Source organism: Agelaius tricolor, unplaced genomic scaffold (assembly GCF_023055355.1).
Source record: "Agelaius tricolor isolate 1412-34295 unplaced genomic scaffold, bAgeTri1.0.p SCAF_4, whole genome shotgun sequence".
NCBI lineage: Eukaryota > Metazoa > Chordata > Aves > Passeriformes > Icteridae > Agelaius > Agelaius tricolor.
In genome coordinates this window covers 49,285,204-49,311,228 of record NW_027269264.1, presented here as the reverse complement: position 1 = coordinate 49,311,228, position 26,025 = coordinate 49,285,204, and the positions used below count along the sequence as shown (strand labels likewise).

General features: G+C 53.3%; 2 protein-coding genes across 4 annotated transcripts; both read right to left on the bottom strand.

Moving 5' to 3' along the window:
* Positions 1-233: 233 nt before the first annotated feature.
* PIGO (phosphatidylinositol glycan anchor biosynthesis class O) lies at positions 234-18,368 on the bottom strand. Of its 2 annotated transcripts, XM_071425666.1 has the most exons (11): positions 17,818-18,368; positions 16,814-17,307; positions 14,721-14,864; positions 13,518-13,641; positions 12,348-12,507; positions 10,996-11,169; positions 7,015-8,584; positions 6,303-6,506; positions 5,829-6,031; positions 4,975-5,045; positions 234-4,379 (listed from the first exon to the last, which is right to left on the bottom strand). In XM_071425666.1, exons 2-11 carry the CDS (start codon positions 17,304-17,306, stop codon positions 4,259-4,261), a joined length of 3,264 nt encoding a protein of 1,087 aa, XP_071281767.1. In that variant the 5' UTR covers position 17,307; positions 17,818-18,368; the 3' UTR covers positions 234-4,258. The 2 variants fall into 2 exon arrangements, with proteins under 2 accessions (XP_071281767.1, XP_071281768.1); XM_071425667.1 differs by lacking the exons at positions 234-4,379; positions 4,975-5,045 and having other exon boundaries at positions 5,846-6,035.
* A 147-nt stretch (positions 18,369-18,515) lies between these two features.
* On the bottom strand, positions 18,516-25,951 carry STOML2 (stomatin like 2). 2 transcript variants are annotated; one of them, XM_071425674.1, is made up of 10 exons: positions 25,817-25,950; positions 23,973-24,125; positions 23,597-23,696; positions 22,577-22,635; positions 22,225-22,326; positions 21,484-21,618; positions 20,217-20,361; positions 19,812-19,891; positions 19,467-19,595; positions 18,516-18,785 (listed from the first exon to the last, which is right to left on the bottom strand). In XM_071425674.1, exons 1-10 carry the CDS (start codon positions 25,865-25,867, stop codon positions 18,654-18,656), a joined length of 1,086 nt encoding a protein of 361 aa, XP_071281775.1. In that variant the 5' UTR covers positions 25,868-25,950; the 3' UTR covers positions 18,516-18,653. The 2 variants fall into 2 exon arrangements, with proteins under 2 accessions (XP_071281775.1, XP_071281776.1); XM_071425675.1 differs by lacking the exon at positions 22,225-22,326 and having other exon boundaries at positions 25,817-25,951.
* Between the last annotated feature and the right edge of the window lie 74 nt (positions 25,952-26,025).

Sequence of the window (26,025 nt, the reverse complement as noted above, 5' to 3'; positions counted from 1 at the left end):
TTCCAGGGCCCGACCACTCTCCTGGAGAAGTCTTTTCCTAAACCCCGAGTCTTGGACCCCAGCTAAGCCTCCCCTGACACAGGTGCAGGCCATTCCCTCGGGTCCTGTTGTTGGTTCCTGCAGAGAAGAGATCGGTGCCTAACCCTCCAGAAGGAATTTATAGATGAAGGTCCCTCTGAAGGAGACGCCAGATGGGTTGGGGAGAGGGATGGAACAATGAGGTGACACAGCTCTCCTTGCCTCTCACCGTTTTATTTGCAGACATCATTTTCACAGCTGCCCAGAGCCCCGTGCCACCCTTGGACAGCAAATCACGGCTCCCCCCTATTCCCGATTAATTAATTATGCAATTTAACACCAGAGCAACCTCTTCCTGGCTGCCTCACGGGATCGGTCATGCCGTGCCCAGGGCGCCAGGTGAACAAGCACAGCCAACTTGCCTGTTTTGGAGGGTTTTTTGAAAAGAAAAAGGCTCTGCTTCCCAGCAGAGACTTGAGCATGGCTTCCACCTTCCAGGTGTAGCTGCTGGATGTGAATGAAAGCATTGACAGCCAGATATGTAGATACCCAGGAAAGTGTAGCACCATGCTGCATGCAGAGCTCCCAGGTTGCTTTCCACAACTGGGTCAATCCCCTTTTTTTTCCCCCCAAATGAGGGACTGAGGTACAAAGAGGTTAATAAAAAATAAAACAACAATCTTGCTCCAAGCCAGGTGGTGCACTGAGTCAGGGTTCAGAGGAGAGAGCAGGGCTCCCCAGCCCTGCTCCCACACACTGGCACTGCTGCTTCCTGAGGGGAAGGGGGGACATGCACACCGAGACTGGGACTGTGCCTTGGCATAAAAAAGCAGCCTGAAGAGTTGAGGGAAAACCAGAGAGAAATGGGACAGAGGAATGGCTGTGGGAACAGAGCTGGAACGAGCCCTGGGCTCCCCAAAACAGTGCCATCCCTTGGGATCCGTGTTAGCCCCACAGACCAGAGCTGCAGGTGCTCCCAACACTCACAACTCTTCACAGCGGCTGCAGTTTTTGGTCACTATTTTCTACGCAGCAAAAAAGAGACACAATTGAATTTTTGTTCTGTGCCAGGACCATGGGACACACCATGGGCCTGAGCCAGGGAAGTTTCCCAATGGCTCTCCCCTGCCAAGAAATACATGCACAGCACTTGCAAAGCCCAAAGTGCAGAAAGATTGTGAAGTGCAGGATGAAAACTGCTCAGCTGAGCACTCTGTCCCCTGTCACACTCAGCCCAGGGACACAGGGACCAGAAATAAACTGCCTGGAATAACCATTCTAGGAGAGCCAAGTGGGGCCCTATGCCCTCTTGGGAGGGATGTGGGGCAAAACCTCCTCCCCAGCACTCCAGATTTCCCAAAGAGCCTTGGTCTGGACTAGGAGTCAACCCCTTCCTGGGGTTTTAAATCAGCAAACACAGCCCTGTCTGCTCTAGCACCAGCAGCATGATCTGCTTCCAAGGTCGCCAGGCGCTAGACTGGCATTAACTCTGTAATCCCCAGCATGCTCAGAAGAATGGCAGCCAAACAATCAGCTTGAGGGCAGCTGAGGAAGGCTGACAAAGACTGAAACAGTCAATGAAACGAAGCAAGAGCATCTCCAGTCCTCGGAAAACTCATCTTCGTGAATCTGAAATCTTTGGCGTAGCAGCCAGTCTGCCGTGTCCAAGCAGCCAGCACTCCATGGCATCTCTGCAGTGACAAGGATGCACTTGCAGCTCTTCCACTGCAAGTTTTGTTTAGTCTCTGGTGAGATAAGTGTGTCCTTTGATGAGGCTACAGCTCTGCTGTTCCCTCTGCTCTCCCTGGCCTCCCGGGACCATGAGCCCACACATGGCAGAGGGGTGGCATGGAGGGGTGAGGATTCCCAAGCCCCATGTGAGTGCTCCAGCCATGAACAGTGGGCATGGGAAGGCTCAGCTACACTGGAGTGACCAGTGAAAAGAGAAACAAGCCCCAGAGATGGAAGCCAAGGGGCCTGGGTGGCAGCTGTAGGACATCAGGGGCCAGTCCTACACAATCAGTGGCCACAAGGACTTCTGCCAGCACAAATACAAGCAGGCAGAAAGCTCCTGACCAGTTATGAGGTTACAGGAAGACCAATTTGAGCTCCAGCCTTGAGGTTTAGCAATGTGTGTTATCCAGATTAACCTCACATTAAACGAAAATTTACTGGGCAACTCCTACCTCCACCCCCTTCCTCCTCCCCATATCAATGCACCCCTTGTTCCTTCAGAAGCATATGGCCACCAGGCAGTCAGATTTCAGCAAATAACCTATTTTTAAGGGTGCCTAAGCCCATTTTAATTGTAGGCTGATGAATTCTTGCAGATTTCAGCTTCCCTCACTGTTTGCCACTAGCCCTTCCTTGTGCTAGCACTGGTGTTGTGCATCCAGGCAGTGAGGCAGGCCAGGGTGTGATGCCAGCTACAAACCAGCCCCTGCTTGTGACAGGTGAAATTGAGCAGGACCACAGAGCAGAGGACATGAGAGGCTGAGGTAGCAGGGCACGGCCAGCAGATCAGGAGCAGGCCAGGCAATGGAAACCTAATACAAGAACAGTTTAAGCCTCACTGGAATTGTATCTGAACAACTGTGCAGGCATTTTGCAGGGGTAAAATACAAAATTCCACCTGCACTCAAGAGCCACAGCAACTGGGCACTTGGGAAAAATGGCAACAAATGAAATCATGAGAGAGATTTTCCCTGGGACTCTGCAGGGCAGAGGAGCAGAAAAGCCTGGAGTTATGCTAACAGTCTGCAGTAAGGGACTCAAAGAGGGGCAGTCATGGTGCACGAGTTAAAAATTAATGGGATTGGGCAAATATCATTGCAGAAATCCCAGGCAAGCAGTCCTTGTCTGGGACTTGTCTGGAAAGAGACAAAAGGTTTCATAGCACCAAGTAATGCCACACAGTGGTTCAGGGCAATAAGGAATCCCAGTTCCAATGGAAACTGCAGGAGGAATTGAGTTGGGATGTGGCCAGGCACCACGGTCACCACCCTCTACCTGTGCCCATAAAGAAAGAAACACCACGCCTCCTGACTGTGAGCAGTCAAGGGCATGTTTGGCATAGCTTACTTGTGACATGAAGTCTCACAGAGAATGCCAAGGCCAAGGGGGAGACAAGCCCCAAACATGGGATGATGGATGTGATTGACTGCATCTGATCCACAGCACCCAGCACACACACACAGACACCAGTAAGTTAAACCACTTCCCAGAAGAACTGGTGCCTGCTCCAGGCTTTCAAGTAGCTGTTCTCAGCCTCTGTAGCTCTCCTCCAAGAGAAGCTACTCCTGCATCTGGGACAGCTACTCCAGCTCCTTCCTATTTCCTGCTGGCCAGGCCCAGCATGGGTGTAAGCCCATATTGTGTCACTACATCCTCCTGCATCTTAACTGTTCACAGTAAACAGCCAGTATCCAGCAGCACACAGGCAGGAAGAGATCAAGAGCCTTAGCTGCTACCACCCAGCCCACAGGGACCCAGACAGGTTGAGAACAGAAGTGGAGAATTTCTTGGTCTTGCACACAGCTGTCCCTGCTACCATTGGCCCAAGCTAAGCCTGCTGTAGAAGGCAGCCCAGAGTGCTCCCCACTGCACTTCACAGGGCTGAGGGAACCAGGAAAGTGGGACTGAGTGCAGGGCAAGAGAGGCCTCACTACAGAGCAACTGTCTGACTTTACAGAGGAGTAGCTGCCACTGAGGCTCCAGGAACCATGTGCATGGAGCCATGTGCAGTGTGATTCCAGTGTGAAAACCGAGCATGTGAAAACAAGTGGGGGCTGTGGGACATTCCCTCCCCTTCCAACCTCCTCTTTCCTCCTCAGCTGGCTCCATCCCGTGAGTCTTTGCACAGTCAAAGTGACACCTTGCTGGCCACTGAAGCCTACCAACTGCACATCGTGGCAGGCATCAGGGAAGTACCAGCAAGACCCCCATTGGTGTTTCTCCAGAGGAGCACTTCAGAACTCTTGCTTCTTGGGCTCCTGCAGCAGAGTCCTCCTGCTGCCAGCAAAGCCCAGAGCGAGAGCTCTGACCTCCCCTGCTGAGAAACACCATCCCCATGAGCCAGGAGCAGGTGGCTCCAGTCCTTTTGTTCAGCACAGCAGCAGGGAGCTGGGGAGAATCCCTGGCTGCTGTGGGCAGGCACTCGTTTGCTGGCGGCTCGTGTACCCCTGCCAGCCTGAGGGAGGCAAGGAGACAAGCACAGCCTGGGCTCCCCACGCCTCCAGGGCTACCTCAGCCGGAGCTGGCTGAACCAGGTGCTGACGGCACAGTCCACACGCATCACCAGGGAGATCCCCAGCAAGAGGCAGATGCTGCTCACCACAAAGCCCAGCGACTCAAAGAGGAACCTGCAGGCACAACAGATGCAGTTAAGGATACAACAGCCAGCATGACTGCAGAGACAGGATGCTACCCTCCAGTGGACTGATTTTCCTGACAATGAGAGGCTGGTAGCATCCCACATCCTAAAACCTGAATTACATTCACGCCACAGCAGTTGCTGCCTGAAACCTGTAAGCCAAGCACTCATCTGATTTAGAGGCCATACAGGACCTGTTGACTCAGGTGGGATTGTAAATCCCCCAGAGGTTAGGGCACCCTTCACACTGACTAGTTCAAAGGTTTGCTGGTTCAGCATTTCTGGGTTTATCACTTCTGGTCTCATATCCTTACCTTTGGCTCTCTGACTACAACATTCTCAGCTTCCAGGTGGGCTCTGTGTATCCTTGGAAATTCAGATGAAGAGAAACTTCTAGGCTCTAGCTCAAGTCTAGCTTCTGAATTTCAAGCAGGAGTTAGTTAGGGATATTCCTACAACCAGTACTAGGCAATGAGTCAGAAGATCAATCACAGGGTCTCTTCCAAAATTACTGTCTGTGAACTCTAGTCAAGGTGTCAGGGACATGAGTTTAATCCAGCATCAGAGCAACTTCTGGGACTTACTTTGGGGCAAAGACCTTCCAAACCATGAGGTGTCTCCTGAGGATCATAGCTGCACAAACACAGGCCAGAAGCTGTGGGGAAGATCATGAAAAACAAGTTAAGGTGATTCTGGAGAGTCCTCCTGGGCACTATGTTCATATCTGAAGGTGGTACTAAACTGCACATGCCTGAGAGGCTGGCACAGCACACATCAAGAATGAGGATCCTAAAGAGGACTCCCTTCCATGATGTCCTCAAGTCAGGAAACACAAGCAGCTTTGGGGTACATGAAGGAGCTTGTGGGGCCAGGCTGGGGCAGCACAGGGGAGGGTTCACACTGTGGCTAACCTGACCTACTATTTCATTGAGAGGGGCACTGCTTCTCTCTGCTGCAGGGCTTGCCCCTTCCCTTGCACTGTCTCTGGTCTGACAACACAGGAGAATGATTTGAAGAGATAAATCCCAGAAAACTATTAACTTCTTTCACGGGACTAAAATTTCTGGTTTTTAGCTTCCTAAATCATCACAGCACATATGAAAACCAGAGCTGGTGTGAGATAGGAATGCTAAGAAAGACAGGGAGTAGGATTACAAGCCTGCAGCTCCTGAGCAGAGATTACCACTCCGGGCATATGGGTATGAAAAGCATCCTAATCCATATGGCAGCTTCCATGCTGGAGCCCTTCCCAAATCACAGAGCAAATGGCATAGCTGAGAAGGGACCTGCTCTTCCACCTGCAACCAGACACTCCACCCCAGGGCCTGTCTGTGTCCAGGCTGACCCCTTTCTCTCATCAGAAAACCCCACAGTTATCACAGCACACCAATTTCCTCCTAGACAACCCTTCCCACAGCCACCCTGCCTCTGCCCATACCTGTGCCCCAAGGACAAAGAGGTACTTCAATCCCAGCTGCAGCAGAGCAGTGGAGAACTCCTCTGGAGACTCCCGCAGCCTCATTTCCATCATGTGCTCCTCCACCTCCTGCAGCTCCTCCCGGGATTCCTTCTTTGGCTTCTTCCTCTGTGAGGTGGACACCTCACACACAAAGGGCCACAGCAGGAGCAGCGGGCAGCCAACTACCTCAAGGACAAAGGCACATGAAGTTATCAGAGCCCAGGAGGTGAGGAGCAGTCCAGGCTCTGCCATCCTGCCCTAGATGTACAGGAAGCACATACCCCAGCTCCAGGCCAGGCTGCTGTGGCCCCACAAGGGGAACAGCAAGGATGCTGTTGCTCAGCTGGTGCTGGAGCCTTTATTGCCTCGTGCTCAACCTGCAGAGCCCCAGGTAAGGCACTGCAGTGAGCTGTGTCTGCTCAGGCTCCACAGCCCAGGAAGAAATTTATTTACCTGCAAAGAGGATATGGGAGGCAAAGGTGTTGGCTCCCACCAGGACAGCAGGCAGAAGGTTTGTGCTGTGGTCAAGGTGGAAGCCAACAAAGGCTGCATTCCAGTGGATGGCTGGGAAAATAGGCTGGTGGCCTGTGGAATAGAAGAACTGTGAAGCAGCAAGGAGCCAGGAGATCACTGCATACCACGGCACTGAAAACAGCTCTGAGAGAATAAAAAACAAAAACAGAGGCAGGGGGTGAGGATATCAGCATCAAGGAACAAGACAGATCCATGGTCAAAAAAAGCATAGTGACCTTTTTTTCCCCAAGTTCCCTTTCCATGCTGGCTCTTTTAAGAGACAGGAAACAGTCCAGCTCCTCCCACAGATACAGCAAGGGGCCAGCACTCCCTCTGCTGGTGCGTAGCCTTGCTACTGCACTCTGTCAGCACCAGTGGGGTTAGATGACTGTTCACATCCTGGGAAGAAGAGAGCTCCTCTTCCTGACACTCCTCCCTCTCCCATGTTCACATCCCTGCTGCATGCATCTTTGGTCTACTAGAGGATTTAAGCAGCTCTAAAAAAAGCTAAGAGTATCCTGAGGACCAGTGCACCACTCCTTCCCAAGATCTATAAACTAGATCCTGCTTCTCCCACTGGAATTAAGGCAAGGTCACTGCAAGTCAGCCCAGGGAACACATCCAGTGGTTGCTCTACTGAGCCCAGACTCACCAGCATCTCCAGCAAGGCCTCTGGCACACGTGTGGATGTGCAGCAGCACAAAGGCCTCCACGAAGAGGAGCAGGAAGGCAAAACTCAGCCGCTCGCTGTGCAGAAGCATCAGGAGAAAGCCCAGCAGGGTGAGGGCTATGACCAGGGCTGCTGAGTACACGCTGCCCAGCCCGTATGCTGCAACAGTGGCCCTGCAGCTGCCCTGCTCCAGCCGGCTCTTCTGAGACTCCTGCATCCTCTTGTAGATCTGAGGGATGACGTGGAGGAAGTCGACTTCAGAGCCAGGGACCCCCAGGTAGGGAGTGACAATGGATCCTTCTGACTCCCGTGTGTCCTTTGCAAACACTGTCATGGGATTGCACAGCAGGAGCAGCAGGCCCATGGATGCTAGTCCATAGACAGCCCTGGGAAAGACAACAACTGCAACCTGCACCAGCTCCTGCAGCTTGCCAAGAGAGTCATCAGCGCTGGAAGCAACGGCCCAGTAGCAGGCAATGCAAAGGACCACCAGTGGGAAACCCCAGCGCACGAAGAGCACGAGGGGGTCCGAGCTGTTCAGGTTGCCATAGTGCCTCAGCCAGCTCTGCACTGCATACACCAGCCCAGCCAGCAAGGCCACACACAGGAGGTAGAAGAGGTTCTTGGCCCGTGTGTTTCTCAGGCTGGCAAGTGGGGAGAGGAAAACAGAGGGCCGGCACTGAGGGATTTCTTCGCGGCACTGGTGGAAGAAACTGGAGAGGCGCACGCAGACCAGAAGCATGGCCACGAGGCACAGCAGGTACCAGATCTCCCTCCGGTAAGAAGAAATGCCAAGGAGCTGCTGCTTGGGACCTTCTGGCACAGTCAGGTGACCATCCCAGTGGAGCTTGCCTACTAGTAACATCACCAGTGAGGCCAGCAGGAACGGGGCCACCCGTGCCTCGGCCACAACAAAGCTGTCGGAGAACATAGCTCCACAGCGGAACACCAGAATGCCCATGGGGAAGGCCAGCCCCAGCCATGCTCGCAGCCTCTGCCTGAGGCCACCACTGGCCAAGGGTGGCTGACTGCCTGTCAAACGGGCTGTCTTGAGATGCTGGCCCCACCAGTGCCAGAAAAAACCCAGCTGAGAAGCAGCGGCTGCCCATGATGACACCAGGAGCAGATCCAGCCCCTCCTGGGTGAAAACGTGGACCAGCCATAGCAGAGCAGCCCCCACAGGGCCCCAGAAGAGCGGGTACAGGAGGCAGCTGCGACAGAGAGATTGTGAAGATGCAGCCAGCTCTGAGGCCATGTAGCAGAGCAAGCAAGAGGAAGCAATAAGGATGCAGCCCCCCACCATACGCAGGGGGTGGAAGCGGGCCCAGGACTGGGTACACACAGCCCGTGCCTCCCGCAAGTAGCGCTGGAAGCGACCGATGAGGCTTCCCAGCCTCGGCTTCAGCTCCAGAGGCACTGTCGTCCCCTGCACCTGGGTCAGGAGCTGCGTGTGCTCCTCCACAGCACTGGAGAAGAGCTCCTGCAGGTGCTGGAGCTGCTCTGCTGGCAGGTCCTGAGCCACCAGCGAGTAGGACTGCAGGAAGCGATCCACCTACAGGAGGAAGGACACAGGATCAGACAGCAGCACTGGGCAAACTGGGAATGGGATTCACTGCTTCACGCTGCCCCTTCATAATGGAAACAACCCCAGTTTACCAAACCCTGCCACCCAGGGATGTCACCATCAGGAAACTCAATCTCTCTTCCAAACTGACATCCCTCTCAAGACATACATCCTTAGCGACAGCCATGATGACTGCGGCAGCTACACCTCTGCTAATGCTGTGCAGAACCCCATAAGGGCTTTTATGGAGTATTTGGCAGCAATAAGACAAATGTCCTTCAGAAGGCCAAGTCATTGCTATTAAAGACTTGTTAATCTGCCCCATGTTGAGTTTTACAGCTTTGTCTGAGGAAAAACATCATATTAAAGAACTTAGAGTGGATGAAACCAAACTGCTTCCCTTTCTTCAATAATACCACATTAATACACTGCACCATAGTTTTAAGAAAAACTCATTCTTTTTGCTTTCTACTTCAAGGCAACATGAACAGAGGCAGCTACGATCCCAAAGTCATAAAAGAAGTGTTACAGGGGCATCAGCAGGGCAGAGAACCTGCACAGATATCCATCTGCTTAGATCTCTCCAATCCTGAATTGCATCCGTAACTTCACGCACCTTCCATTTGCTTCAGAGCACAATCAGAATCAGTCTGTCCCTGCCCATGGATGGCATACACATGCACTGGCTCTCTCATAGGCCGCCCTGGAATGCCACAGCTTCTTCAACACCACCATTATTGAGCCAGAAACCTCCTCAAACAATGAGTGTAAATATTTAAACAGGCACAACTTGATAATGCTAATTCCTAACAAATGATGATTGATATCCTCAGTGATTAATGGACGCTACCATACAGTATGATCTTTAAATGTCAGAGCACTCTGCTGCACTATAATTACAGAGCTGAGTATTTCTGTCTTCCCATCAGCAATTATTGTCTCCAGCTCCTCACTGGCTTGCACCAGGGGTGTCAAACAGGCACTCCAAGGAGCTGGTTGGGCACTGGAGGAATTATTCCTGTGCTCCCAGCAATCCAGAATCCCTCAAAGACTGAGTGGCTGTTGCAGTGTGATTTCCTGTTTCGCCTATCCCAACCCCCCCAGGTGTGCCAACCTTCCACCTCCCCCTTTTGCCCTCCTGCTAAGAGCTTGTCAATCAATCTTAACATTCCAGCAAGGGCATCGTGTGGTTGGCAGAAGTTCAAAAGATGCCCCCCCAGGTCCGGGTTCATTGGCCTGTCCAAGCATCTATATCCCTTGACCCTTCCCCTCCTCACACCTGGTTGGTCCTCACCTGTCCCTCCCCCTCCCCCTGTCCCTCCCCCTCCCCCTGTCCCCGGGGCTTAAAAGGACATGAGACCATGTGGCCCGGAGTTCTATTGCGAGCTGTTACCACATTCAGAGGTCTACCACCCTGAAATAAAACTCTGGATTAAGACTCTACGATAGAACCTGCTCTTTTCTCTTCACCGTCGTCTGAACCTTTTCCACCAGAGGTAAACTGAGTTCCTACTTTGCCTGGATTTGTTCTGAGTGCCCAGCTGCAGCATCCAGCTGGCCAAAGGTGTCTCTGGGGTGAAATGCCACAGCTGCTGCCTTTGGTCCAGCAGTGAGGTCGAGACGAAGCCAGGCACGACACAACCGGAAACATCGGGATTAATATTCTATAAGTGGCCCTTAGCTGAGATGCATGCCTTGCAATGCCTGTGGCAAAGCTGGGTCTGTAGCATGACCAAAGAGTCACAACAGATGGCCCTCACATCAGCCATAGAGGCTCTCACTTAGCCTAGCCCAATGCCTAGGATTCTTTTATACTTGATGTAGAGACTCTCATGCAAGTTTTGTCAATCTGCTCCTGGGGTTCTGTATTTTGTTGTGCTTTGTGTAAATTGCTCCTTCAGTATCCTACTTTAGTACTAACTGTTACATGGTTATTTTTTTTTTATTTGGTCTTTCATTACTGTTTTCATTCTTCCATTAATCTAGAATAGTTCTTTTGTTAACAGTGTTTCCCCCTGAAAACTGAAGCAGCATCAAAATCTCCACTTTTACTTTCAAATCTCCAATCACAACACTTGCCTCTGGTCATCTTCAGACTTGAGGAACCACCATCCCCTATTACTTAATCCACTTCTGACCATCTGAGTCCAGCCACCCACCACTTTCCCAGACAGTATTTGCCATACCACAGCACTAAACAGGTGGCTCTCATTTCTCTTTAGGGAAAATGGAGCTGTCTTACTGGAGCAAACACTGCAAGGATGTAATGCTTCAAAATAAGTTCCCCATGAAGATAACAGCATGTCACCATCTCACCTCCACTGAACAGCAGAAGTCTGTGCTTAAAAACCCACTCCTTCTCCCCTCTAGTTCAATGGGAGGCTTACCACAGGCCATACCTGCTTGGCATTGATGTGATAGACTGAGAGCTGCTGCAAGGCTGCAGACACACCATCACTGTCCCCAGCAAACAGCTCGGCCATCACCTCCCCAATATTACTGTAGGGGATGGGCACTCCCAGCAGCAGGGCCACAGTGGGCACCAGGTTCACTTGGGGAATTGTTTCAGGCTCCTGGAGAGACAGGGGAGGAATCAGAAATTCAGAGAGAGCACAGCAATGCAGCTTTTCACTCATTTGAGAGGACAGTGGGGAAGACATCCCTGTTCAAAGGTGAATCCAGGTAGAGGCACAGCTCTACCCTCCCCAAGGATCCTCTGGTGAGAAGCGTGTCTGCTGGAAGCTGCAGGTTGATGGAGAAGGCACTGGCTGTCCAACAGCTCACCTGGCCCCACACAAACACCCCTCACAGCTGTAGTGACCTGAACATGCATTCTGAACACTTCAGTCCTCTGTATGCTGTGTCAGCCCTTCCACTGCCCTCTAGAGACAAGGTGACAGACCTCCCACTCCTCTCAATCAAGGTGAAAAGGCTGGAAAGCAGCACCATGGAAAGAGACCTGGAGGTCCTGGTTGATGGAAAGATGAATGACAGCCAGCAGTGCCCTGGCAGCCAGGAGGGCCAAACCTGTCCTGAGGGCATCAGGCACAGCATCAACAGCTGGGCAAGGGAGAGGATTGTCCTGCTCTGCTCTGCAGAGGGGTGGCCTCAAGTGCTGGGGGCAGTTTTAGACACCAGAATATAAGAAAGATGTTAAGCTATTAGGAAGCATCCAAATGCCAGGAGTTCATCAGCCAGGAGCTGATGAACAGTCTGGAGGGGAAGCCATGTGAGGAGTGGCTGAAGTCATTTGGTCTGTTCAGCTGGGAGGACACTGGGGGGAGACCTCCTGGCGGTCTTCAACATCCTAACGAGAGGGAGAAGAGGGTCAGGCACTGATCTCTTATCTGTGGTAACCAGTGATAGAACCTGAGGGGATGGTCTGAAGTTGTGTCAGGATAGATTTAGGTTGGATAGTAGGAAAAGATTCCTCACTCAGGGGATGGCTGGGCACTGCAACAAGCTCCCCAGGGAAGTGGTCACAGCACCAAGCCCAACAGAGTTCAGGATGTGTTTGGACAATGCTCCTAGGAACACAGCATGATCCCTGGGGGTGTACTGTGCGTGGCCAGGAGTTAGACTTGATGATCCTGATGTGTCCCTTCCAACTCAGCTTATTCCATGATTCTATGACAGACTCCCCATCCCTCTCATTCTAAACAATCCCAGTCAAACTGTTACTCTCTGTAATCCCAGGATGCAGTTTTCAGGCACCAACTGGGGCAGGAATAGCTAAAAGTCAGCTCCTCACCTCTGGAGGGCCACTGCCAAACAGGGGTGTCCTGCTGTACACAAACAGTGCTGCATTGACTTCCTTCTCGCTGTCGCCACCATGGTCTCCAGTTTCTGTCATGCCGTGGTCCCCAGCCACCAGAAGAAGAGTGTCATTCCCCAGGTGATCCACCAAGGACCTGCCACCGAGATAAGGAAGGTCAACTCGTCCCTGGGCAAGGGCTCCACTAGCCTAAGTGGAAGAGGATATCTCTCCAGCAAGCCTGCCTGCACCACAGAGGTAAAGCTCACAAATGGGTATGAGCAAAATGATATGAGCAAAAAAACCCTAAATGCTGATGCAGAACTGTAACAAGCCAGGGTCCAGGGTTGTTTTAAATCCTTCCCTTAATGCCAAACTGAAAATTCAGAGCTCTAAGACAGAGTGGACTGATCTTGTTTGGATCCCCAGCAAACAGTGCTGTCAGGGATCGTGACAAAATGCAATTCAGAAGAAAGGCTCCTCCCAAAACCAGAATTTTAGGCTGCTTCTATCTGGGTCATGTATCATGTTATGTGGGACATCTCCCACTTCAAAGGAAAAAAGCAGGGATTAGTCCCTGAAGGATGCAGTGGGTATGACACAGTATATGCTGCGCTCTCAGATGCAGCAGGGAAAGTTCCCAACTCTTTCTAGCAGCAAAACTTAAAAGCAGCCCCAAGAATCCTGCAGCATTTTGGACTGAGACACATCTGCATGACTGAAATTTTTGTATCCCATCCTGCCCTCTGTCTGAAAGGTGCAGCTCGTGGCTCTGTATGATAAATGCAGCAGCGCTCATTCCCTAGCCAGGGTCCTCCACCTGCTTCTCAAATGTTAGCCAGACCTCAGTGGGACAATCTCCATGTTAAAGATGGAAAGAGAGAAGCTCAGTTACACACCAGCTGCACTATCATCTCATGGTTTGGTAGAGAAGCAAGACCAGAGGGCAGCCTTACTTATGAAACCAAACCTCTCAACACTCATCTATGCAAGCAATACTGCCCATAGCTGGGGTTCCAGCTGCTGCTGGCCAAAGGCTGTTTTCCATGTTAACAGGCTCAGTAAGCATTCCCTATTGCCCTTTGCATGTCAGTTCCCTGGGAAGATCTCACCAGCCTGGGTGAAGGGAGAGGCCAGCTAGCAACCCCTCAGTGCCACGCTGATCACCTGAGCATCTCATTCATCTGGGTGAGCTTCTTTGCCATCTCAGGGTGGTCGGGTCCGTGTTTGTGCCCACAGTGGTCCACGCCAAGGAAGTGAGCAATCAGCACATCCCATTCACCGCTGTCCACTGCAGAACAAAAGCAAACTTATTATGCACCAGCCTGGAATTCTGATCCTGGAGCCTCCTGCCAAAATTTCCTGGTTGCCTCTGGATATTGCTGTTTCTTCCCCTCCTGCCACTGTCACTGCCACCTCTTGAGGAAACGGATGCAGGTTTTAAGTCAGGCATGCTCTTGGCCAGAGGTTCCTGGGTGCAATGGCACGGGGACCTCAAAGCCTTGCAAACATCCCAGGATCCCTGGTTTTTTTCTCCCCTCAGGAGGGGAACAGTATAATGTCACCCAAGTCACCTTGAACTTACCTCAAGACAAAGCTGAAACAAAGGAATGCTCAGAAAAAGGAAAACCCAGAACTCCTATCCTTGCCTGGAGATATTTTAGGTTGGACCCATCAATGTGCCCCTCTGCATCCCAGGACATGGGCATGACACACCAACACAGTCCCTAGTTAGAGAGTTACCTGGCCTCTCCCCTCTGCTTCAAGGCCTTGACACATGAAAACCAACATATTTGAAATTAAATGATGACCTGTAGCTCTCACACAAGGCACACAGGCTTGCCTGTGAAAGGCCACTGCACCTCTGATTTGCTTATATTCAGACCCAGGAAAATGAAAGAGCATGTCCCTTGGTTCCAGGACCTCAGGGAGGTGGAAAACACCTATTTCATGCTTCACCTTCTTCCCATGACTAGGAATCATCAATGCTTTGCTGAGAGCAGTGCTATTCTTAGGCTTCTAACTTGTGTTTCCCGCAGAGCATTGTGTGCCTGCCTAGGCAGCCATGTATCAAAGGTAAGGTGCTCCTCTGTCTCCATCCTGCCAGTGTATTTTGTAAGACGGATGTAGAAGTCTAACCTCATCCCAAAAAGCTGTACTCTGTCCCAGACAGAGGAAAGGTATCTACAGAAATTGTCTGTGGGCTCCAAGAACTGGCTTATCTGTGGAAATCCAGCTAGAGCACTGTAATCCTAGGGCAGCAGTGTGTAACTGCCCAGTGTTCCTTTGTAAAAGAAAAAATCCTCCAGCCCTACCTCGAATTTGCAGTAGGACTAGGTTTATCCATGCCCTGGTGAAAGAGCTACTTACCAGTTGGATAGAGATGCTGCAGGATCCCATCATCCACAGTGTGAAGATCCTTCACATTAAAAGAAGGGAAGAAATAGGAACGGAAGAACTTCTTTGGGAAGAGTCCTTCCCATGTGTCATCACCCATGAAGACCACTCTCCTTCCTGAGCCAGAGAGAAAGGAACCAATGAGAGATGAAGCCCTCCTGGGTTGTGCTGTGACCACAACAATACAAAGAGCCTGAGCAGATCCAGGTCAGAATCTGGAGCAATGGCTCCTCTCCAACCCACACTCAAAACTAAAATGTTCAGTAAAAAAAGACCGTCTGTAAATTACTTTTACTACAGGGATGGACCAGCCCACAAGTACCTGTAAGCCTATAAGTGCCCTCCACACCAAAGCCACTGCATAACCTCAGAACTTATTGCTGACCTGACCCATCACCCCTGCAGGAAGACTCCTGGGCCAACACAACACAGGTGAGTGCACAGGGTGCAGCCTGAACACATCTGGGTGCACAGCGTGCAGCCTGAAGCAGACAAAGCCTCACCCAAGGCCTTTGACCCCATTGCAAAATGCAAGGCAGCAGGTGATGGAGTAGAAGATGTGAGTCCTGCACTCTCACTTTTAAACACAATGGTGATGGTGCTCCAGACACGGAAAAGAGAAGGCAAAAGCACTCATGCTTCCCTCTGCCCTTGCTCTCCTTGCCCTGCCTGTCATCAGCCAGCTGTGTTTCCATAGAGCCTCTGCAGCCTGGAAGCAAGGAACCTTTTTCTCTGAGACTGCTACTCTGCCACAGGATATGCTGTGATCATCATTTTGCCTCAAATGACTCACTGCATTTGCCCACCTTGCTCACACAAAGTCATGTCACCTTAGCCCACTCTGAGCCTTGGGAGGAAGTCTCTCTGGGTAACAAACCACTGTGGCCTGTCCTCTCCCCTCTACTCCATTATCCCACCATAACAAGCCCTTTACAGCTGCACTAAGCACCCCCAGCAGCACCAAACCATGATGAAAATGGGATGAGGCTGCTGCCTCATGGCTGCAGGCAGCTGTCCAGGCAGGCTGGCTGCCTGAGAGACACCCCCACAGCACACCTGGCACCACCTGGCACACCTGGCTCCTCCCCTGTCACATGCCTCACACAGCACCACCTTGGCAATCCTACAGGCATTCCTGGGGGTGACCTTGGGACAAACACCACCAGTGCAGCCACTTTCACCTTCTTTCTTGTCATCTTTGAAGATGATGAAGATAAAGTCATGGTCACAGCTACTTCTCACTGCCAAAGCAAGTTGACAATGCCCAGCCTGCCTACCTGACCCTGCCTGGGGTAACTCTCATTAAGCAGGGAGAAAGAATCAGCTCACAGGGGGGATCTGTTGTAAGGAATGCCCTTCCCAGGGAGAAAGTAATCAAGGTTTGGAATACAGGTCAAACTGAGCAGAGGTTTGCACGTGCCCTGTCCCAGAGGGCTGCTGCCTTGCCCACAGTGATAGAATCATAGAATGTTAAGAGATTGGAAGGGGCCTTAAAGATCATCCAGTTCCAAGCCCCCTCCCATGGGCAGGGACACTTCCCAGTAGATCAGGTTGTTCAAGGCTTTATTCAGTGTGGCCTTGAACACTGCATAGATGGGCCATCCACAACCTTCCTGGGAATCCTGTTCCAGTGTCTCCTTATAGTAAAGAAATTCTTATAATATCTAACTTAAACTTCTCTGTCAATTTGTACCCATTGTTCTTCATTCTATCACTACAGTTCCTGACAAGGAATTCATTTCCAGCTTCTCTGTAGGCCCCCTTCAGGTACTGGAAGGCTGCTATGAGGCTGCAATACAACCTTCTCTTCTCCAGGCTGAACAGCCCCAGTCACAGAATCATAAAGGTTGAAAGAGACCTTCAAAACCATCCAATCCAATCATCCACCCACCACTATAAACCCTAAACCACACTACCCAGCAGGAGATCCAGATGCCTCTTAAGCACTTCCAGGGATGGTGACTCCACCATCTCCCTGGGCAACCTATTCCTATGCCTGTGGAAAAAAAAGTGGTTTTATATCCAGCCTGAAAGTCCCCTGCCTGAGCTAAAGGCCAGGAACTCACCATTCTGCACCAGCTGTGCCAGCAGGTTGTCCTCCTGGATGGCATAGGAGGCAAAGTTGCTGCCCACGTCGATGAAGGTGGGCAGGGAGCCGGTGGTGAGGCCCTTGATGCGCTGCATGGTGGCCGTGGGGGGGTCGGCTCGGAAGCGGTAGAGCCGGGCATGGCGGGGCTGGGAGGTGGCCAGCTGGTGCAGCACACCCAGCTTGTTCTCGTAGGGCAGCGGGCTGGCCTTGGCAGGGTCAAAGCGGGCAAACTCAAAATGGAGGGCGTCGATGATGACGAGCACAGCCTTGGAAAAGCGTTGGGGAGCCCAGCAGGAGCCTGGCGGGAGGCTCTGCCTCTCCCAGAGTGGAGGCACGAGTGGGTCTGAGCAGGAACTGCTGCTGGCAAGCTCGATCCGGGTGAGCAGGAAGCCACTCATAAAGAGCCCGATACCAGCAAAAAAGAGAAAGCAAACCCAGGCCAGGAAGAGCACCACCGGCCACCGCTGCATCCTAGAGGGAAGGACAGGCAGGCTCAGTCCCCAGCGGCTCTGCCTGGGCAGGCACTGCTCCCTCCCTTCCAGCACCCATCCCTGGCCCAGCACCGCTCCCTCCCTACCAGCACCCATCCCTGGCCCAACAGGTCCCACACCCGCCTGTCCCGCAGTAACCCCCATCAGCCTGCCTTGACTTTACTTGGTCCCACTCCGTGTCCGGCAACTGCCCCACGCACTTCCTTGTATCCCCTCCTGAACGGGAGCCGAGTCCTGCTCCCTCCCGACTGCCCAGCGCCCTCTCGGCACCCTCTGCCCTTCCCCGGTACCCCCATCCCCTTCCCGACCCCTCATTCCCCTTCACGCACCCCCATTCCCCTTCACACACCCCCAGCCCCTCCCCTGCACCCCCGACTCCCGATCCGCCACCTCACACCCGCGGTACCCTTGTGTCCCCCGCGCCTCAGACTCCTCTCCCGGCCCCCCAGCCCATTTAGAGCCCCCAGACCCCGCTCCCGTCCCGTCCCACCTGCGGCTCCCGGCGCCCGTCGCTCCCGGAAGCGCCGCGTGTGGCGCCGACCGTGCTAGAGCGGCACCGCGGGGGGCGGTGTGGGGCGGCAGCGCCCCCTGGCGGACAGGAGGTCCCAGCGCGCCTCCCGGCACCGAGGCACACTCATAACAGCAAAGTGTTGTTTTAATTAATCAAGTAATTAATTAATCGACAGAGGCGCTCCCTGTGCTGAGCGCTGTGAGGAGCTCGCTGTGGAGAACGCACAGTCACGCACTGTAGGGCAGCTTCTGGGAGCTGACAGAGGAGGGGATGATGAGAGCAGCTCACACTCCCAGAGAGGTGATGCACTGAGAGAGGACCTCACTTTGTAAGTTTCTTCTCACTTCGCAAGAGTGAGGTCCCCAAATTCACAGAATCATAAAATGGTTTGGGTTGGACATCTACCTTGAAGATCATCTAGTTCCAACCCCCTTGCTGTTAGCAGGGACACCCTCAACATGACCAGGCTGCTCAGAGCCTCATCCACAACTTCCCAGAACAACCTGTGCCAGTGCCTCACCACCCTCACAGGAAGAATTTTTTTGTAATATCTAATTCTTCACTCTTGTATGTCACTGCATGTCCACGGGAGATCCCAGCAGGAGCCTGTTGAGGAGGGATGATCCCCCTTTGGCATTGAATGCTGGGGTCAGGCACCCAAGCACAAGGGAACGTGCTGCAGCAGCACTGTTACCATTTATTACATGATTTAAATCCAATACAAAATAGGGACTAAGGGAACAAGAGCGACTGCCTGCAGCAGAACAGGACTGCTGGCAGGCCTCAGGAGAGGGTATGAGATCCTTCCAGCCCTGTTAGCTGGAGCTGCCCTGTTCTGCCTTCAGCACCTCCGTGGCAGAAGAGTGGGAGTCCTCGCGGGCTGGAGGCATCTCATCTTGAGTCTTCACAGCTTGTGGCTTGGTCAGTGTGGTGTAGATCCCCAGGGCCTGGAGGGAATGACACAGTCATAGAGAGGGAAGGAAAAGAGGGGGCCAGGGCCCAGCGTGGTGCCCTCTTCACCTCCCTGGAGCAAGACTCACTTGGGTGAGAGCAAGAACAGCTTGGGCTGGAAGGGGCCTTAAAGATCCTTTTTCACACCCCTCCACACCCCACACTGGAGCAGGTTGCTGAGAGCCCCATTCCACCTGACCTGAACACTACCAAGGACAGGGCATCCACAGTTTCTCTGGGCAACCTTGCCAGGGCCCTCACCACCCTCATAGGGAAGAATTTCTTTCTAAAATCTAATCTCAACCTACTAATTCAGTTCAAAGCCATTCCTCCTCATCCGATGCCCTTGTAAAGCATCTCTCCACCTTCCTTGAGAGCCCCTTCTAGGTACTGGAAAGTAATAAAATGTCTCTCTGGAGCCTTCTCTCAGCCAGGCTGAACAATCCAAATTCCCTCAGCCTTTCCTCACAGCAGAGCTGCTCCATCCCTCTGATCACCTTGGTGGCCTCCTCTGGGCTCTCTCCAGCAGGTCCCTGTCCCTCCTGTGCTGGGAGCCCAGGGCTGGATGCAGTGCTCCAGGTGGGTCTCAGCAGAGCAGAGTAGGGGGCAGAATCCCCTCCCTGCCCTGCTGCCCACGGGGCTCTGGATGCAGCCCAGAACACGTGAACTGCACTGACCTGTGCGACCATGTTGGTGACATCGCCGGTGTTGGCGGGCAGCAGAACAGTGTTGGAGTCTTTGGCAATCTTGGAGAAAGCGTTCACGTACTGCTCCGCCACAGACAGGGAGGCAGCAGCATTGCCATGCTGGGGACACAGGGACAAGTCACATGCCACCAACAGCTCATCCCTGCCTTTGTCCCCAGCCCACCCCACCCCAGTCCAGCAAAGCCCCTCACTCCCTGCTGCTGCCAAAGGTGCCAGGGAGTGTCCAGGAGAAAGCCAGGTGCCACTCTGCTTGCAGTTTGACCTCCCCCAGTGCCAGCACCAAAGCAGCGGCTGCTCCAGGTAGCCATCACTCACCTGCTGTGCCAGAGCAGCTGCTAGGAGCTGAATTGCCTCTGCCTTGGCTCTGGCCTTGACCAGCATGGCATTGGCTTCTCCTGCAACGAAGCACAGCAGGGTGCACATCAGAGTCACGAGAAAGCACTTGCAAGGACCGAATCTCGACCATTTCAGGGAGTGAATCAAGACAATTTAAATGCGTGTGTGGTTGTCTCTTCCTCAACAGCAACACTATCACAAGCCTCCTGCTGCCAGGAGGCTGGGGCAGGGCAGCAACATCAAATGGAGCTCAGCCTGAGGCCCTAGCAGGAAAGGATCACAGTGGCTGAGGAAGCCTGGCTCACAGTAACACATTCTCTCCCCGCAGCACCACCCCTCAGTCCAGAGGGCTACAGAACCCCACACTTTAGCCCCAGGCAATACCAGCAGCTTTGTTGATTTGTTCGGCCTTCTCAGCTTCTGATGCCAAGATCTGGGCCTGCTTCTGGCCTTCAGCCACGTTGATAGCTGACTCCCTTGTCCCCTCTGACTCCAGCACTGTTGCTCGCTTCCGTCGTTCTGCCTCCACCTGGGAATACAGGTCAGACACCAGCCTGCCATGGCTGTGCTGGGGAAATCCCATCTATGGGGCAAGGACATGCTCCTCTGTTCTGCTGGGGGAAGCAAGGCTTAGCAAAGCATGAAAATACAGCTACAGAACACTGTGTGGTCTTGGCGAGGGCTGGTTCTGCTCTCATGCCACACAGCCCTTCCCAGCCCCATTCCCACCTAAGTGGACAGTTGCTTCCCCCTCCTCCTCTTCCATCCCAAATATTTGGTGTCCAGCTTTTCTCAAGGGGAGAACTTCAGCTCGGAGATTTGCTTCCCCAGAGAGCCCAGTAGGGATTTTAAAGGGACCTGGCAGGGCTTGTATGTTGCAGGTAGTGGCCAGCACTACAAAAATTATGACAGGAGTTATTTATTCAGTAGCTGTATGTCTGCAGCCAAAGTGCCCTCCTGATGTAAGGGCTGGGTGCTGCCAGCTCTGGACAGATAACAATAAACCATAGCCGGTATCAGCAATAGTGTGGCCATCAGGAGCAGGGATGTGATTATGCCCTTGTGCTCAGCAATGGTGAGGCCACGCTTTGAGTCTATGTCCAGTTCTGGGCACCTCAAAAGGGACATTGAGGTGCTGGAGCATCCAGAGAAGAGCAATGGAGCTGGGGAAGATTTGGAGCACAAGTCTGATGAGGACTCCTTGAGAGAGCTGGGGATCTTTAGTCTGGACAAGAGGAGACAAGGTACTGAGAGAGGACCTTATCATTCTCTACAACTACCTGGAAGGAGGTTACAGTCACACAGGGGTTGGCCTCTTCTCCCAGGTAGTCAGCAACAGGATGAGAGGACTCAGTCTCAAGCAACATGAGCAGAGGTTTAGGTTGGAAATTAGGAAGAATTTCTTTACAGAAAGGGTGATTAGACATTGGAATGGGCTACCAGAGAAGTGGCAGTGACACTGTTTGTGGAGATCTTTAAGCAAAGACATGGCACTTGGTGCCATGGTCTGGTTGACAAGGTAGTGTTTGGTCACAGGTTGGACTTGATGATCTGAAGTCATTTCCAACATTACTGATTCTGTGATTCTGTAATGCAACATGGAAGAGGAGGCCTCCCTCTTGTTCCAGAGCTCCCTCCCAGAGAGCCTCACCTGCATCTGCATGGATTCCTTCACACGTGGGGGCACGTGGATGTCCTTGATCTCGTAGCGCAGACACCGGATGCCCCAGCAGTCTGAAGCCTGGTTGATGGCATCCACGATGCTGGCATTGAGGGACTCCCGTTCCTGGATGGCACAAAAGAAATGGCAGAGACCAGAGAAGAGTGGCTTAGCGTGAGAGAGGTGTCAGGAGGGAAACAGACACCTCCCTCAGAGACCAAGCTCTGCCAGAAAAAAAACATCTCTACAGGTTTCAGGAAGGGTTAGGTGCTTCCTGCAGCTGTTGAAGAGGTCACCATTCCTAGGGAGAGCAATGCCCCACACTGAAGCTGCTGGGATACATCTGGTGTACATCTGGATACAAGAGAATGCCACCAACTCCAGTTTCTTCCCAGCAAATGCAGTTCAAGGATTACAGTACCCCATGACACAGGTCAGGGATATTCATCACTGGGGCTGAGTAAAGAGTCACTGACTCAAGAAAGGCAGCTGGACCAGCTGGGTCTGGACACATACCACCCATCATCCCCTCCAAATAACCCAGGGCAGGGCAAAAAATAGCTCCTGTTAAAAAAACAACTGAAAGAAGACCCATCTCCAAGGATTCACCAATAGGTCAACTGAAACAGAAGCCACAAGCTCTCTTAGAAAAAGGTATCTTGCTGTTAAGCACATCAGCCCGGCCATGCAGGCTGTCCTGGGATTTTGGGAGACACTGTCTCCCCAGCTCACCCGGAATACTCTGTCAAGGGAAAGCTTTCCAAGTTCAGATCTCATAGTAGTCTGGGCCAGCTGGGTCACTGCGTACTCAGGATCTTCCACCCCATAGCTGGCCTGAAGAGCAGAAGCACAAAACAGAGTGGATAGGGATGCCAAGAGGGACCCTGAACAAGACAGGAGAGACAAACAGAGCTAAAGCGAGAAATCTGCCAGACACCCCAGCTGAAAACATGGAGTCTGGAGCCTTGGGAGAAGTCAGTGCCCAGCCCACCTGCCAGGCAGGACACAGAGGCTGGAGCACACACTTTGGAAGCAGGGAGTGGGCAGAGCCAGAAGAAAGGTGCCCAAGGGGCAGGGATGGTACCTTGTAGGGATCCATAACCCGCAAGTAGAGCACACCATCGATCTGCAGGGTGACGTTATCTGTCAGGAGAGAGCAACAGAACCTGTTCACTGAAGCAGCACAAACAAGACAAAGAAACCCCCCCTTCCACAGCACACCCTGACATAGCTGCATGGCACAGAAGAGGATTGGCTGAAATAGATCTTCTTATCTAAAAGCTTTGTAAAAAGGACCTTACGTTCCCTGGACAACACTGTGATGTTTTAATACACAACAGGTCTTGATTTTCCCAACAGAAGCATTTCACACTGTAACTCTTGTAAATAAAGACTTAAGGAGGAAAAAACCAAAATAAACCACTTAAAACTGGAAATATAACAGAGCTGTCCATTAACATCACATCCATTAATCTGTTCTAAAATGTTTTTAACAGAAACAGAATTTTCTTTTGTGGTTCAATACAGAAAAACACCTGAAAAATTTATTTCTGGCGAGGTGCATTCAACTCAGGGAGAAGGGGCAGCTGCAGCCCAGAGAGAGCAGATGGAACCTCCTGGGGTGCCCCAGTCACAGCAACAGCCTTCCAGTACCTAAAGAGAGCTGGAGAGGGCCTTTTCACATGGATATGGAGGAATGGGACAAGGGGAAATGGCCTTAAGCTGATGGAGGAGAAGCTTAAATTGGATGTTAGGAAGAAGTTCTTTACTGTGAGGGTGGTGATGCACTGAAGTAAGTTGCCCAGAGAGGTGTGGATGCCCCATCCATGGAAGTATTCAAGGCCAGGCTGGACAGGGCTCTGAGCAGCCCAGCCGAGTGGAACATGTCCCCTGTCCGTGGTATGGGGGCTGGAATGAGACAAACTTTAAGGTCCTTTCTAACCCAAATAATTCAGCGATCTTGTGATTTTGTGGCCAAGCCTGGGTGCCAAGGGACAGGGCTGAGTGCAGGAGCTTGGGAAAATTCCACTCATCCTCTCGATGTCCCTTGCTCACGCCAGATGCAGCAGAAGGAAAGGGGCAGGACACAGAAGCTGTTCCTCACCCAGTGTGACAGCTGACTGCTCTGGGACATTAATGACGATTTCTTTGAGACTCTGGACGTAACGAATCCGATCCAGGAGAGGGATGAGGAAGTTCAAGCCCTGGGAAAAGGGTGGGATTAGATGGCTGATAGAGGAGAGAGAGTCATGCAAACAAAGCCCATGCCATACACTGCAAACACGTTTTACACACAAGGAATTTCAGTTACTTAGTGCTTTTAACATCCCACCACGGAAAATTAGTCCACAGGCAGCCAAAAGGATTTCAGCCTGGGAAACTGAGCCCACCACCCCTCTTGGATCCTCGTGCAAAGGACGCGCCTCGCTACAGCTTTAGGAACCTGCTGAATCCAGAAGGGGAGAAAAGCTGCTCCTTACAGGCTCGAGGATTCGGTGGAACTTGCCCATCCTCTCCACTACCCAGGCCTCCTGCTGCGGCACAAAGAGCACCCCGATGTTCATGGGCAGCCCGGAGTTCCAGCGGCACGGAGCTGGGGCCAGCCGTGCCGCACGCTTCAGCTGCTGGGAGTGCTGGGGGAAGGACATGGAGCAGGGCTGAGACCGGCTGCTGGCACCTCAGAGCCCAGCTCCACACCTGATACCCCCTCTGGGCTCATGACCAGGACACCAGGGCAGGAAACAATGCCCCAAGAAGCCCATGCTGTAAGGGTGTTCCCACAGGGATGATGGGTGCCAGGGACAGTCTTCTCCACTGGTGCAGGGGGGCTCACTCCCATGCCAGAGCTTTCTGCACGTCTCCACTTCTCTCTCATCCACCTTGGAGTGAGGAATAAAGCCTCCCTCCAACCATAATGCCAATGAAGGTATGTGCATGTGGGTCTCTCCTGCTCCACTCAGCCCCTATAACCCATTCAGGCCCACTCCCCCACCTCAGTCCCAGGCCACCCCTTCCCAACAACCTGTCCCTCCCAAGTTCTGGCTGCCTCCAGGGCTTCCCACAAAGAGCTGCTTTGTCCGAGCATTCCCTCACCCTCCTCCCCACGGATCCTCACTCACACAGCTTCCCTCAACCTCCCCCCATCCCAACCCAGCTCACACCTCCACAGCCCCACACATACACTTCTCCTACAGCCCAGCCCCACCTCACCACTCCCCATGTTCAGCCACCCCCCACCGGTCCTCCCCATACTCATTCATCCACAGCCTCCTTTGCAACGCCCTCCCTGTACTCCAATCCCTGCCCAGTTCACCACCACCATCCCAGCACTTCTGCAGACTCCCAACACCCCCCCAAAGATCCCTCTCTCTCAATCCCCCTCGTACCCCGACTTGTCCTCTGCACCCCTCCCTCCTCACACCTCCTTCTCTGCCCAGCTCCTCACCATGCACAGTGTCCCTCAAACCCTCAACACCACCACCCCACTGAACCCCCTCTCCTGAGTTACCCCCTCACTCATTTGTCCTCTGCACCACACCCCTCTCCCTCCTTACTCTCTATCCCTGTGCATCCCCCTGCCCACACCCCAGCTCTTCCCAGCCCCAAGCACTCCCCCACTGACCACCGTCTTCTGCTTCTCTGTACCTGTCCGTTCTCTACATCATCTCCCCGCCCTTCACCTCTAACCCTGCCCGACTCTTCCCAGTCCCCCCGCTGCCCCTGCTCAATCCCAAACGCAGTGTCCATTGCCCACCGCACCGCACCCCTCCCCCCGTCCCTGCCCAGTTCTCCCCCACCGAACCCCCACACCGCCAGCCCTTCACCCCAAACACCGACACCGAGCTCCCCCCGACTCTCTCTCAGCTCCCCGTACCCGTTTATTTTTTTTTTTCACCCACACAGCCCTATTCCTACCCAGCTCCTCACCACCATCCCAGCACCTTCCCGGAGCCCCAACACCACAGACCGCTGCTATCTCCTCAATCCCTCGATACTCATTTGCCCACAGCCCCCTGTGACCCCGTACCCCCAACCCCTTCTCAACTCCCCCTCACCTCCTTCTCGGACCCGCCACTAAACCCCACCTCCGACCCCCCGTGCCCGTCCGTCCTCTGTGTCCCCCCTCACCGCTTTACCCCATCCCCGCCCAGTTCCCCCCAACACTTCCCAGACCCCCAACACCATTCCCCTCCTCCCGGTGCCCCCAGTCCAGATGCCTTCTCCCGGCCCCTCCAGCACCCGCTACCCGGACCTTCCCCACGTGGGCACCCCCCGAACGAGAAGTTCTCCCCGTTCCCTCTCCACCCGCCCTCGTTCCCCGCACCTGCAGCAGCCCGAGGCCGGGCCGGGCCCGGATCCCCGCCCGCGACAGCATCGCCCCCTCCGCCCGCCCCGCTCGGCCCCGCCGCTCCCGCACTCCCGGAAGGCCCCTGCGCCGAGCCGCTTCCGGCTGCGCCGCCCGGATCGGTCCCCCCGGCTCCTCCGACCGCGGCCCCCGGTTCCGCCCGCCCGGCTGCCCGCGATTCTGCACCG

What these genes read in the sequence shown, in the direction of transcription:
- PIGO (XM_071425666.1), bottom strand. Translation starts at nt 17,306, where the DNA reads ATGCAGCGGTGGCCGGTGGTGCTCTTCCTGGCCTGGGTTTGCTTTCTC. An exon ending in GCAGCATCTCTATCCAACTG is followed by an intron (nt 13,642 to 14,720) that starts GTAAGTAGCTCT and finishes TTTGTTCTGCAG; the next exon opens with TGGACAGCGGTGAATGGGAT. An exon ending in CTCCCATATCCTCTTTGCAG is followed by an intron (nt 6,032 to 6,302) that starts GTAAATAAATTT and finishes TCCTTGAGGTAG; the next exon opens with TTGGCTGCCCGCTGCTCCTG.
- STOML2 (XM_071425674.1), bottom strand. Translation starts at nt 25,867, where the DNA reads ATGCTGTCGCGGGCGGGGATCCGGGCCCGGCCCGGCCTCGGGCTGCTG. An exon ending in TCCACCGAATCCTCGAGCCT is followed by an intron (nt 23,697 to 23,972) that starts GTAAGGAGCAGC and finishes CCCTTTTCCCAG; the next exon opens with GGCTTGAACTTCCTCATCCC. An exon ending in TCACCAACATGGTCGCACAG is followed by an intron (nt 18,786 to 19,466) that starts GTCAGTGCAGTT and finishes CATTCCCTCCAG; the next exon opens with GCCCTGGGGATCTACACCAC.